At 43.1% G+C, this 13,873-nt stretch overlaps 2 protein-coding genes across 5 annotated transcripts in view; one reads left to right on the forward strand and one right to left on the reverse strand.

Annotated features, from left to right (window-relative positions):
- The first annotated feature begins 1,017 nt into the window (after positions 1-1,017).
- ptrh2 (peptidyl-tRNA hydrolase 2) lies at positions 1,018-2,636 on the forward strand. Of its 3 annotated transcripts, none has more exons than XM_035626469.2 (2): positions 1,018-1,212; positions 1,814-2,636. In XM_035626469.2, exons 1-2 carry the CDS (start codon positions 1,033-1,035, stop codon positions 2,336-2,338), a joined length of 705 nt encoding a protein of 234 aa, XP_035482362.1. In that variant the 5' UTR covers positions 1,018-1,032; the 3' UTR covers positions 2,339-2,636. The 3 variants fall into 3 exon arrangements, with proteins under 3 accessions (XP_035482362.1, XP_035482363.1, XP_035482364.1); XM_035626470.2 differs by having other exon boundaries at positions 1,162-1,244; XM_035626471.2 differs by lacking the exon at positions 1,018-1,212 and adding an exon at positions 1,412-1,433.
- Positions 2,637-3,606: 970 nt separating this feature from the next.
- cltca (clathrin, heavy chain a (Hc)) overlaps positions 3,607-13,873 on the reverse strand; it is a 31,727-nt gene continuing 21,460 nt past the window's right edge. For both annotated transcript variants that reach the window (XM_035626463.2, XM_035626462.2), the window contains 16 exons: positions 12,673-12,798; positions 12,448-12,590; positions 12,028-12,262; positions 11,778-11,900; positions 11,546-11,691; positions 11,278-11,461; positions 10,990-11,182; positions 10,522-10,679; positions 10,171-10,443; positions 9,763-10,080; positions 9,420-9,551; positions 9,220-9,330; positions 8,966-9,136; positions 8,626-8,847; positions 6,653-6,728; positions 3,607-4,859 (listed from right to left, as the gene is read on the reverse strand). In XM_035626463.2, coding sequence (XP_035482356.1) covers positions 4,726-4,859; positions 6,653-6,728; positions 8,626-8,847; positions 8,966-9,136; positions 9,220-9,330; positions 9,420-9,551; positions 9,763-10,080; positions 10,171-10,443; positions 10,522-10,679; positions 10,990-11,182; positions 11,278-11,461; positions 11,546-11,691; positions 11,778-11,900; positions 12,028-12,262; positions 12,448-12,590; positions 12,673-12,798 — 2,745 coding nt within the window. In that variant the 3' untranslated portion in view covers positions 3,607-4,725. The remainder of the gene's footprint in view (positions 4,860-6,652; positions 6,729-8,625; positions 8,848-8,965; positions 9,137-9,219; positions 9,331-9,419; positions 9,552-9,762; positions 10,081-10,170; positions 10,444-10,521; positions 10,680-10,989; positions 11,183-11,277; positions 11,462-11,545; positions 11,692-11,777; positions 11,901-12,027; positions 12,263-12,447; positions 12,591-12,672; positions 12,799-13,873) is intronic.

The raw sequence follows: 13,873 nt of genomic DNA on the forward strand, positions 1-13,873 counted from the left end.
TGAATGGATGGTATTTGGGCAAAAGAGAGTTCAGCCAATTCCCCTCAGGAGATCACATTTCTCAGGCCATAACTAGAGACAGAAGCGCTCAGTGGTTTGTTTCAACCTTTGAACTTCAGCATCGCATTGTTTGTCAGCGCGAGAGAAGTACTACACGTGCAAAACATGTATGATATTTGTTTCAATAAAAGAATGTATTTAAGGAGGAATATTCATTCCTACTAGTTTCAGGTAAAACCAAAGTCCTATGCAAACTTTATAGTGGCTTCAAAATTGTTAGAGCTGCTTATGTATAATGATGGTGAAAATGTGTGTGTTTGTGTGGGTGTGTGTGTGTGTGTGTGTGTGTGTCGCTGTCATTGGCTATGGGAACAAATGTCATATGAGAGACCAGTTAACTGGGGCCATAGATTTTGTGGAATGTGTCAATGTGGATCTACACTGGTGTGAAGAAGACGATCACCATATCAAGTGCCTATCTCTGGACAAAATATAGATGATTTCCCTCCTCAGTCTGGTTTACAAATATGTTTTCAAGACAACTTCATGTCCCGGTGTGTCTGTGGTGAACCAGTGGAGCTCCTCAGGGGAAGACTGAGTCGGGCTAAAACCATCCACAGACAGGAGAGGGAGCTCTATGACAACATATTTGAACTGGCACCTGAGAAGCTAATACATGAGACTGCAGCTGAGAATAAGTACCTCACCTGCAAATTCAAATAGTATAATAAACATAGAAAAATAAATAAAGATATGAATTAACTAAACTTTACTTTCCCCCGTCAGTGTGGCAAAAACAAGTGGCTCATAAACACTGGCCATTATCTATGCTCAACTCTATAATTCACCATCTACGCAGGCTGAGAACCAAAGAACTGTGCACAAAAAAATGAAATGGTTAAAACCTTTTTTAATATTCAGTCTTTGATGAAAACACACTGACCTCTGACATTTGGAAAGGGGGGGGGGGGGGGCTTTGTGAAGCACATTGACAAAAAATGACATTGTCAAGAATGTGAGAATTTAGAATATATGTGGTATTGGAAAAACAGATTTGATGTTTTCACAGCTTTTGGGTTTTGTACATTGCTCTTGTCAGTTAGGGTTAGCGCCCGGCGCGGTGTTGTGACGTCATCAGCAAGGGCCCCACAAGTAAACGCAAGAAGGAGCGTCATCAAGCGGAAGCCGCCACCTCGTTGGTCAGTCGTGAAGGTATGACAGAAAACCACTGTGGCTGGAACAAAGTAAATAATTTCGGCTCCACCGTTGCGCCCGTGAAATGTCGAATGAACACGAGTCTGTGTGTTGGTGTAATTGGTCACTACTGTACTGGAGCAGTGTTTGTGCGACTGTAAAAGCGCTCCTGCCTCTAGCCGGGATGCTAACGTTAGCTGGGCTAGCTTCGGCTTTAAAGTTTGAGTGTTCAGTCGTTAGTGAGTATTAAATGTGATGCGATGTGTGGCCCGAGTGAACTGTGTGTGCATGAGATTAATTAGAGGCAGTCAGACGTTTGCGTGAGGCAGTAAAACTCACGAAGTCAGTTCAGCAAACTTGGAACAAATCTCTTAAAATAGCTGAGAATAAAGTAGCTGCTGTGAAGCTTCTACGAAAGAAAACATGGAGGATTAGTCCATTGAATACTGTACAGTTTGAACACCTACGTTTCCATGACAACAGGGGAAGAAGATGTGATCATGGTTGAACAGTTACTTAATGGACCATGTTGGAGATTTTTTTTCTCTCTGAGCTCAAATGTCACACTTCCTCAGAAGTGCATATTTGTGTCTTTGCTCATTCTGTTTCCTTTTTGCAGGTTTTAAACATGGATTTGCTGTGTGCTCCGCTGGGCTTGGGTGTCGTGGCAGGACTGGGCTGCGGGCTCCTCCTGGGTTGGCACCTCCGGGGACGCTCGGTCCCCACATCCAAGAGCCTGATGGCGGCGGTGGTTAACGGCACCGGTGAGGCGAGCGTGATGGGAGAAGGGGGCGAGTTCAAGATGATCCTGGTGGTCCGCAACGACCTGAAGATGGGCAAAGGGAAGGTCGCCGCCCAGTGCTCCCACGCCGCCGTGTCCGCGTTCAAGCAGGTGCAGCGCAGGAACCCCGAGCTCCTCAAGCAGTGGGAGTACTGCGGTCAGCCCAAGGTGGTGGTGAAGGCGCCCGATGAGAATGCCCTGATCGATCTGCTGGCGCATGCCAAAGAAGTAGGGCTTCCCGTCAGCCTGATCCAGGATGCAGGAAGGACACAAATCGCACCGGGGTCGCGCACTGTGCTGGGTATCGGTCCAGGCCCGGCTGATCTGATTGATAACGTCACCGGAGACTTGAAGCTCTACTAGAGTTCCCGCTTGCAGCTGTTGGACTTCCATACAATGTCTCTGTTGACAAAACAATTTGCAACGTGATCTAAGTTGAGCTACAATGAGTTTATATTTTTCTATGAGAACAATGGACTCAGTTACATGTCAACTACTTGTAGTTGTTATCAAACATGTTGTTTTAGAAGGCACTTGAGTCTTGGGTATCAGTCTGGTTTTCTTTACTGATATTCCTTTGGCAGTGGCATAATCCCAGTACAGTCGTCATGCTGCAGTCCTCCCCCCGACCAGGAAACAAATTAAAAATAAATTCCATCAATTGTAGCAGGGTCTCATTAGAATCACAGCATTGCAAAATGACAGTTATAAGTTACGTTCTTGATGGTAAAAATATTAACCTTTCAAAATAAATTTCTGACATCAGATAAGTCTTTTTATATTGTTTAGTATTTGTTGACACGGTGTAACTCACCAAATTAAACGGTTTGATTTGACTTTGCATTGCAGCCGAGGAGCTGCTTGGATGTGATAATATTGTGATGGGACTAGATGTCATAATGACTTAACTTTAATGTTTTTTTCCTGGTTTCATGCCAACTTACGGTTACAAGTGTCTGAAATAGTTTATATACGTTTGTCTTGCGTGATTCCACTTCTATCTTCTAAAAGCATTAGGTCTTATATCAGTTGAACTGAATAAATATATATAAGTAACCAGAACATGTTAAAAAAAGAATCCAGTCCAACAACAGAGTGCAGCTTCAAACTACAGACTCACTGAAAAAGAGATGTGAACTGAACCAGATTATGTTGTTAGCTGAATGGTTTAAAAGAATGTCATGTTTAAAAACGTAAGGCCCCTAAAACCACTGGGAGCGAAACCAGTGGACTGGTTTTAAGATACGATCACAAGTGTCTGAGATTGGACTCCACCTGCCATCCACAAAATCAACAGTGTTGTTTCCTATGATCTTTTGTTGACTCCCAGGTTCACCTTTGCTCTGTAAATGTGCACGGTAGAAAAAAGAAGAATCATCGAATACACCGAGTTTGAAAATAGAGAAGTCATTACTCTAGGAGTGTCATCACAATGTTTAGTACGATGGTACTACAATAGCATCTCTTTCATACACTTTACAGCCTATGATTGCTCTTCTCACTATTTTACCATTCCTTTTCAGAGCCGGGACGACACTTCTTTTTTTTAAATTTTTATTTTTTTTATTTTACAGTAAATTAATTTGACACAAAGCTACGTAATAGTATATGCAAGACACATCAGACTGTTCTTGACAAACAAGAAGCCTTTATTGTTATGTGGAAAACAAAACTGCTGTTTCATTCAATATGATCCTGATTATGCACAATCAAGTATCTTTTTAAGTGCACAATTTAAATCTACGGTAATTTCGATAAGAATATAAATTCAAAGGAGTTAATAATTGATTTCTTGTTTACACGAAAGCCTTTGATAAAAACTTCAAATCACCACACGTCTGTCATACCGTCTGTGAAGTGGATGAGCGGGTGAACTGAACAGGTTCTAAGTGAGGGGCGTTAGGTCTGGAAAAAAAACAACTCCTGCACACTCGAAAACATCTCTGGCAGAAAACAACCCGCGGCATAAAGAAGGGGGCATGTTTGTCAAACCGGTCTGCAGTACCTCCTGAGGTGGAATGGTCCCATGTTAGAGCATTATTAAAGCACATGGCAATGTCACCTGACTGCAGATTTGTTTGGAGAGTTCGGCATAGGCTTTGCTGGAAAGAAACCAACTCTCCTGAAAATCGTATGTAAAATACTCTCTGGGATTTTCTTCAAGAAGTAGCCCTGAAGTGTGACTGGGGACTTGACGGGTACAACGTAGTGTTTCAGGACTGTGGTCAATGGAAGCGGCAGTCTCATGTTCAAATATAGCAGAACATCGTAGCAGTTTTTTTGTGTTTGAATATACAATAATTAAATGCATTTTACAGTCAGACAGAAGAAGCTGCTCACACACATCAAAAGGAAAGAGAGGTTCTACATTAATTTCTTCTCACTACAGAGTGCAAATCAGATGCTTCACAACAGACCTTTTTTTTTAACTCGAAGAGGACTAGCTCTTCGCACAAGCCCCCCTCCCTGTTGTACATAAACCATTTCCCATTCAAATAAAATAGACAAAGAAAAATTAATCTAGTCGATACGGAATGTGAGAAAATTAATCTTTGTGATTCAATCTTTTCTTTGACAACAAATAAAACTGAGTCCTTCATGACAGTTTGAAATGGAAAAAAGAAAGAAAAGGTACGTCTGTATTTTCCCGCTCTCCCTGCAGTGGGCAGAGAAACGAGAGATGGTCTGGTGAAGGACTGTGGGGTGGATGGTGGCTCCGGCCTACATGTGGCGAGAAGGGGCTGGGCTCTTTACATGCCGTAGCCGAAGCCTGGCTGGGCCGCTGGCTGAACGTATCCTGCAGGCGCCTGGTATCCGTAGCCGTAACTTTGCTGAGGGGCCACAGGGACACTGGGGCCAGCTGTCAGCATCAGCTGTGGTGTGCCTGTAAGACAAACACGCAAAAAGGGTTTCACACATCACGCAACTGGTCAGAAGTGTTAAACATCACTGATTTGATCAAAGTGCTTCCTCAGCAAGTCGTATAAGAGACTATAAATTGTAAAGCAGCAAAAAAAACAAACATCTACTAATTCATCATCAAGAATTAGAATCCTGTGTAGGGCAAAGTCAGTTACCACTTAATGTGAGGGCTGAGCAGGACTCCTGTACTCGAGTGCCTGGGTAACATTTACCCAGGCACTCGTGCCCTTTACATTTGACTGTCATATTTTGTACTGAGGAGTAGCTATATATATATATACAATAAAATATTAATATGAAACTTTCACTTCTGGCTGAATACAACTGTATACAATGTTTATTCCTTAATTTCCAAACCAAGAGCAGCACTGTAGGGGCTGTGTTAAACATGTTAAACATAAGTGTGAAAGATGGAAAACACAGCTGCTGTGACAGTACAAAACTGACACTGACCAAAATGTTCATATTTTGTGGGTCACTCGCTCTCATTAAAGGGGCAGTAAATGATTTTGGAGAAAGCTTGTCTCCCTCTTTGTTGTTGTTGATGATAATAATTTGACTGCACTGACGGGGTCGCGAAGCCGCAGGCTAGGAGAAGTGAGAACCACGCGTTAACCACTAGTCCTAAACCCCTGAGTCGTAGCTTCATTCGCTAGCTCGTCTCTTAAGGTGTCAGGGAGTGTCGGGGACTGATACTTACAAAAGGCACAGAGTTGTGTTGCGGTCGGCACCATTTTTTGTTCTCTGTTTTGAATTTACAGAGCCAGGACTGCGCACAGAGAACCGACAGCTAGTGAGGAAATATTTGCTGATTTTTTTTACAAAATGTGTATTGGTTTAAAATGGCTCACTGCCCCTTTAATTTAAATACAGACTAATTGTTAATCATTATGGGCTTTCTTTTTATGGAAGGATCATATTATGATGTTGCATGGAATATAAGTAATGTGGACTAATCATAAGGGATTCTTTCTTGGCAGTGTGAGTAAATGTACCGCAGGTTTTAAAAAGTTGGAGAAGGGCAGGTATTGCGAGAGTCAGCCTCCAACAGTGTCATTGAAATGGATAGATATTCATGTGGAGAGATGTCATATATTTCTATTTCTATATTTAGCAAAATTTAAATCAGAATCTGATGACAGTATGTGGGTTGACCTGTCAATGTTCCTCAAATCTGCTCAAACCACACCAACACAATAATTAAGAATTGTGGCATTTAATTAAATGAAAATACCTTAAATTTATTTTTGGAAACTTTGCTGCTCATTTGGTAATTAAATATTTAATACAATTGAGAGATACTTAAACAATAAAATGACTGAGAACAATCGTACTGATGAACCCACAGAAAATGATTACACCGTTCTGGCTTTCAGTTTCAACTCATTGTTTTGTTGTCCTGGCCAGAACTTTGATTTACTGCAGTTTTCAGTGGAAAAAATTCAAAACTGACTTTACACTGACTGTTCAGCACAATCTGGTGTCTCGCTGGTGAACACAGTGGAGCCTCAATTTATTATTATTATTATTATTATTATTATTATCATTACGCAGCTAAAGGGCCAGGTATTTCCCTCAGGAGTTGGTGGAGACCAAAAACAGAGCTAAAAGCTAAGGCTAACCTAATAAAATTGTTCTGTGCAGCTCAACGACAACAGGAGCCCTGGATCATTTAGGGACCAAAGAGTGTCATGTGTGATTGAAGCCCGCTGTGGTTTTGCATTTGATCCCAGTGAAATGGACATATGTCATTACCATAGACGATAGGTTGTGTCTCTGTTGCCTGCTCCTCTTCTTTCCTTACGGACTCTGAGGTTTCTAGTTTATCGACCTGCAAGGAGAACATACAAGTGCATTTAGAACAAAGCCACGCCAACAAACAAGTTGAAAAAGGAAAACAGTTTCGAGTTCTGTATATTCATTTACTATTCTGTGAAGACTTTTCTGACAAAGGCCATCAATCCGAGTAAATTTCACTGAAAAGCAGGACAAAATTAAATTGGACTGACGGCAACCGATGACAATTTCAGGTGATTGAACCAGTACTGTTTGCTTAGGATTTTCACATTTTATCCTCACAGTGTGCAGAGATTCCTACAGTTTGTAATGAAAAGCAGCATTAATCCTTTATTGAGTATTAATAATAATGATAATAATAAATTTCATTTATAGAGCACTTTTCATTGCTAAAAGCGATCTCAAAGTGCTAGGTATTGTCCTTCACTCCCTTCTAGTGCCTAAAATAAAAATCATAGAAGTCCAACTAGCAGAGCAGTAAGAGCAGAGAGGAGAAGATAAACTAATAATTGTCATTTCTTATGTCAGAACTGCCGGACAGTAACAACAAAAGTAGCCAATTCTTCAACAACAAAGAAAAAAAGATATTTAGGGGAGCAAGTCAGATGCAGTAAAATGTACACGAGCCCCGAGGGGGAAGCAGCAGCACCTGGATGCAGAGTTAAAAGGAAGCGCTTGCTCGGCAGCAGCACTGAGATGGATGCATTCATCATTTATTTTCTCCATGCCTCTTTCTGATGAACGGCAGACTTTTCATTTCAGCACACCATTTCAACAGGCTGAAGCTTAGCTGTCCCATGCTCTACGTGTAACAGTGGTGCCGACAGTGAATGATGGGCTGCAGTACCAAGATGCAATTGGAAGGGGGTGCTCCCTACTTTCTACAGAAAACCAGGGACAATCACCAGTATGCTGCTATCCATCTGCAGTACACATTTAACAACTCATGCTTGTTCCAGTAACCAGTTATACATCAAAACACACCAACCTTTAAATAACACACACAGCTTTACATTGTGCAGTGTCATAAATTGTGAGGAAATGCACTTTTTGGTGAAGATAATTTCTTATATTTTCTCAGGCGAAACAAAACGGTCAATATTTTCAATAAGAATAAAAGTCAGTAAATGTGATTAAACCATGATTTAAGCTACTGTGTTATGTGCATTTTCTCCACCAGACTAGGCTGGGTAGGCATCGTATTTTATGGACTTATGGTTTAATATCTGTTGCAATCTGCTTCTTCTTCACAGCAGGGGATAGGGGCAAACTGTGGTTACTTAAAAAATGGCACAACATCCTACACTGAAGCCAATTATATTTGTATGTGTTTCTTGACTAAACTTATTACTTACTTACTTACAATTCATCAATATCTATGTATGTAAGGAAAAAAAAAACTATTCCAGCTGGAGACAGCTAACGTTTTTTAAATTATTTTTATTTATAATTTGTAATTGAATTCAAAAAAATGAAAAAATTTCTTAGTGACTGTCAAAGTTACAGTGTAATGCGTGGTATAGCTAAAACCATGCACACGTCAAGACTGCAGTATTCCGAGCTAAATACAGAGCTTTTAACTTTCACCTGTTCCATAACCGCATCAACCTGGAAGAGAAGAGGTGCAGCATAGAAGAAGGAAATTAAAATCATTTCCCCATAAATCAAACCATTGAAGGAGGCAGAGGAACAGAGGGCCATCGTAACTTATTCTGGATATGCTTTGATTCTTCCACCATTGGCATTTTCATATTTTAGAAAGTGAGGGATAGAGATGTGTGGGTTTTGACATTTGCACTGAACCTTGTATTGACACTCTCGGACAGGGTGACAGCAGTGTTACAAAGCTATACAAGCCTGCATTTTCTTCCAGAACACATTTATTCCTCAGTTCACTGAACTCCAGTCTAAAAAGAACGTCGCTGACCCACCTTGCTGAGGTACTCCCTCATGACCTGAATGAAGTAGGGCATAGAAAAGTCCATGATGTTGTGCCTCCAGGCCGTCTCCAGCACCACGTCGGGCCGCAGCAGGTCATAGCAGGTAAATAGGCAGGCGGCGAAACACTCCTTCTTGTTCTCCAGCAAGAACCATGACAGCAACTCCTCGGCCAGCTCTATGTCCTTGGACTCTGACGCATACAGCATAGCATCCTGCAGGGGAGATGCATCACAGACAGGATCAGGAGTAGTCTTAGTCAATCAAAGCAGTGTTTGTCTGAAATATGCACAATGAACCATTATTTGAAAAGTGGAAGATGGAAAAAAGCACCTTATAGAGCTTATCTTTCTTGCAGAGTTCCACGCTCTGTTTCCAGCGGTTGTTGCCCTTGAAGAGGTAGGCAGCGATTCTCCTGAACTCAATCAGCTCGTGCTTCTCCAGGCGCTGGGCCAGCGAGATGTTGTCGAAGTTGTCGTAGGCATCTATTGATGTTCTCAGTGCCTAACACGAGTGACACGAGTACATTAAAATGATACATATGAAAAGATTTCATTAAACACTGGGGTCCCGTCAAATGCTCTTACCTGATAATCCTCCTCTGTGATGAAGAGATTGTTAAGTGCTTCATTGACCGATTTGTTGTTGTGGTTCTGTACTGACCGCAGGTAGGGTTTGACCAGGGGCAGCTGTTTCACCTGTGAACATGCATGCACAATCATCATATCAAACGCAGGACATTTTCAATAATACTTCTTTGCTGTCATTATCGTAGATTGAAATGTACCTTGCTGAAGAAGTTGACAGCACGGGAGTGGTCCAGTCTGGGAGAAAGCACTATGAGCAAATCATTCAGTAACAAGGGCTTAAACTCCAGATAGAACTGGGTGGCTTTGTAGTAGAGCTCCACGTTGGCCACCTGTGCAGGGAGTAGAGGAACAGAGAAAAGAGGCAATTATAGAAGGATAAAAAATGGTTCAGGTATTATAGTGCCATATGAGAATTGATATAAAATTCCTGATAAACGGAAGAGCGTTGACTGTCGTAACATAAAACCCCATCATAGGTTGTGAAGAAATCATGGTATTAAAAAAGAGACTAAAATAAAATAGTATCAAATCAAACTGTACCTTAGTGATGATGTCTTTGAACTGCCCCTCTTTCCAGGCGTCTGTTGGGTGGTTCATCATAGTGATGATGGCGTTGTCAAACTCCTCGTACTTGTCGTACAGGAAGACCAGCTCCGCCCACAGGTGGGCCTGCTCTGCTGCTCTCAGCACCTTTGGAATGTTGACTCTGGACCAGAAGAGCTCCAGGTGCTCCCTCATCTTCTGAGGCTTGAACTTGGAGTAAAGGATGGCCAGCTCCGTGAACATCCCCATGTGAGCGCGCTCCAGGCCCAGGGCAGCCTCCAGCATGGTGATCAGCTCCTCAAAGTAGCCACGGTCCTGAAAGAGAAGAGATTGATGGCATTTGGTAAATGTGCGTGTATGTATGACGGCAATGTAGTGAGTAATAGTAGTGCCACAAAAACTTACTTGGTAGTAGTTGATAAGCTCCTCCAGCTCATCGGCGTGCACCACAATGTGGAGACCACACATCTGGGCCAGTCTGAACTCTTTTCCATCCACGCAGGCGAAGCACACCTCTTTCCAGGTGCGGGTGCTGTTGGCCTTGCGCGCGCCATCCACAGCAGCCTGGTACTCCCCAAGGTGCACCAGAGTTGAGGCCAAGCGACCAAAGTTGGAGACGTTGTTGTATAGCAGCTTTGCAGCATCATACATTTTCTCATCGTAGCAGCGATCGCCGACCTACAGGACAGATTCATCCGTTTCATATTGTGGACCTGATGACTAATTCACAGGGGGTTGCATGAGAGTGAGGCTAACCTGCTGGATGTGAGCATTGTTGGGTCCATTGATGAACTCTTCCAGTTCTGCCAGGCGATTGGTTTTCGCCAAGGCAAAGATGAGCTCCGTTTCTACGTAGGACTCACGGGCCTTCTTACGAGCCATCTGCAGGAATTTGACCAGGTCCTCCCAGTTACCTGAAACACAAGGACAGTTCCATCATGCTGTTGGGTGTCTTTTGACCTGCCATTTTTGCCAATACTGAGTACTTTCAATAATGGACCAGCAGCAACTGTCTGCAAATATCACTGGAGGGCAAAACTTCAATGACCAACTCAACAACTCAGCAGATGTCCTCATCTCCTGATTAATTAAAAATAATTAATCTAAGTGGTACAAACAACTAAAAGCTAACACTAAAACTCTGCTTCTGTTTGTAGTGACAATAAGTCAGATTAGATTCTTTCCCACCATGCTTTGAAGTTTTGTTTGTTTTTGTCTCCTTACCACTTTTATCAGCAGCCTCCACCACCTCCATGTATGCAGAGGGGTCATCGGCCTTGATGTAGGAGTCGATGGCCTCCTTAACCAGGCCCTTCTGTAGCTGAGCCTTCGCCAGCTGGCTCCACACTGCTGGCTCGTTGCAGCGTTCCGCAAACTCATAGGCCCGGTCCAGGTTGCCAATGTGCTCGATCAGCACCTAGGGAGAAGAAAGAAAAAAACCCAAACATGATTAATCACCACTTCTTTGATCAATAAGCTATTAGTCGAGCTGTTGAAGAGCTAATGACCGACCTGCACAGCAGAGGTGTTGACGTCAAACTTCTTGAAGATGGCAAAGGCCTCCTCGAAGAGCTCATTGCTGATGGCGATGTTTGCGATATCGGGTGCGTCATAGTTGTCAAGCCTGCTGATGTACTCCATCACACGGGTACGGTCAGCTTTGATGGCAGTCAGGATCAGCAGGTTCTGCAGATTTCTGTGGAAATCAGGAGACAGAACTCTGAGCACTCTTTCATTTTGAGATTTGGTTTTGAAAAGACAATTTGTGACTGCTACACACCTGTGTTCACTGAACACGGAGTTGTCTAGTACAATTTTCTCCAGCAGCTCGATGAGCTCGTTGGGCAAATCTGCAGTCATGAAGGCCTTGACTGTGACTGACACCTCCTCCGGGTCCTGGGTTTCTGAGAGTGCTGTTTGCACCACCTGAGGAGCAGGTACAAGGGAGCAGAAGATTAAAAATGTACCATTCTTCAGTATTGAATGAGATGAAACTTGTCTTGTTAGTTCACCTGGTCAATCAGTGGTCGTCTGAAGGGATTGCTCTCCAGCAGCACACTCGCCCAAAGCTCAGGATCTTTGCGACGGACCAGGTAGCGGGACAGGCTCTTGAACAGGGAGTTCTCATTGCAAACCTGATATCAGAATAACAAAAAATACAATATCAAAGGCAGATAAATGCAGTACAATATAATGGGAAGATGGACTGGAACCATTTGGATCCAAAGTGAGAGGCATGCGAGTACAACATCTCATCCTCACATTGATCAGTTCCTGGTCACACTGTCCCCTCTCGTACGCCACGCAGGCCAGATGGGGGTCTCTTTTCTCGCAGTACTTTCCCACCACACGGCTGTCATAGAATGGGTTTTCCCGCAGGAAGCGCTCGGGGTTGTTGTTGCTGTCGATATAAATCTTGGCCAGGGCATTATGGGTGGCGGGCTCCTCGCAGCCTTCGTGGATACGAGACTCCAGCCAAGGCAGCAGCAGCTTCAGTCTATGACACAAAGAGATTCACTCAAATCCTATTTGGGACACTAGATACATGCTTTTGTCCACTTTGAGATCAGTTTTAGGTTTGATAGCTTGAATTTAAATTATTGTAAATTCCATTTCAAAACGTTGTCATTACTTTGCTCCCTAAGAACATGTATTGATCTCTAACATTTCAAGGTGCAGCACCTGTTCCTCTTTTCCACCTCAGCAACCAGTTCATCAGTGGAGAATTGTCCTCTGACAACCAAGATCAGGCTCTTGATGACATCCTCGGCGCAGTCCACGTCTAAGAGACCACCAATTACAACAGGCAGACGGCTGGGGTTCACCTGCAACCAAACAATATGTCTCATTATCTTATGTCTGTAATGTAATGTAATGTTTATTCAGTATGTTTGCAATGAGCCTTACCTTCTGAACATAGATCTCAATGTACTTCTGCAGACTGTTGCGGTACAGGTAGAGGACCAGGTCATGGACAAAGTCAAAGCGGTCACAGACGATGATGAGCGGCAGCTGGTCGGTGAGTTTGGCTTCCTGTTCGCCACACAGAGAGCGGAGGGTGAGAGATTACAGTCAGCAATGTGTCGTGACCGACATCGACACCACTTCACCAGCCACAATGCCATCGACCAAACCTGATGCACCACAGGTGATTCTTTTACCACTGCACCGAGAACATATTAGTTTCAGCAATGGATTTTAATGCAGATATGACAGTATTGTTGACGGCTTGTGTACTCAGTTCTGTACAATGGTTTTGCCCTCAAATATTACACAATACAATATCAAGGGGGGGTGTTAATTGTTTGCCACTACAACAAATTAACATCCCATTTTTAACAAACTAGACGACGGTTGGATGTAAAAATACTGTGCTTCACATTAGAATCACAGAACACGACCTAATATCCTGAAGTAGATTTCTCATTTAACCAGAGGAGGTCTGCGAGTTGTCAGGTCACCATCAGGCAGTACTGACAACGGTAGTAGTCCTCTATACCACAACGCACGGCCATCCACACTCATACAGGATTCACAAACTGGGATTGTGCACTTCATCAATATGACCCAAGAACATGCTGCACAGACTAGAGGCTCTGTTACAGCACTACACACTAAACGCAGACACCAATGTCCAAATACAGGGTCCTAACTTGGTCACCAGTCATCCAGGACTACATTAAATTCCAAGAGCACTGGTACACCCCAGTGGGTGTATGCGCATACAGTTCAAATCCCAGTTTAAATCCTGTGCCTAAAGTTAAGGCGAGGTTTGGAACTATGAGGAGGGACAGATTTACCTGATACATGTCCTGCCATTCCATGCACAAAGGGGAAAAGCACAAAAGATAATTGACTGCCATCTGGATGGTTTGTTCAACATTTTTAACCAATGCAAAATAAAACACCAAAAAAACTAAGGTGTAGCTGCAGTGTTTCTGGTCTGACAGCACCATGGTGGGCAGGTGACAGGTGCGTTTACAGTGTTTGTCACAACACAGAAAAGGAGTGAAAAGTAGCGTATCCACCAGGGAGGCATGGATCCATCTTGCTTATGAATGTAGGGAGGGCCAACGGTTACACAGGAAGTGACTAACATGGACACGCA

The sequence above is a fragment of the Scophthalmus maximus genome, chromosome 2 (assembly GCF_022379125.1).
Source record: "Scophthalmus maximus strain ysfricsl-2021 chromosome 2, ASM2237912v1, whole genome shotgun sequence".
Lineage (NCBI taxonomy): Eukaryota > Metazoa > Chordata > Actinopteri > Pleuronectiformes > Scophthalmidae > Scophthalmus > Scophthalmus maximus.

Coding starts and splice junctions, on each gene's coding strand:
- ptrh2 (XM_035626469.2), top strand. CDS start 1,033: ATGTGGTATTGGAAAAACAGATTTGATGTTTTCACAGCTTTTGGGTTT. Junction 1,213..1,813: donor CTCGTTGGTCAGTCGTGAAG/GTATGACAGAAA, acceptor TCCTTTTTGCAG/GTTTTAAACATGGATTTGCT.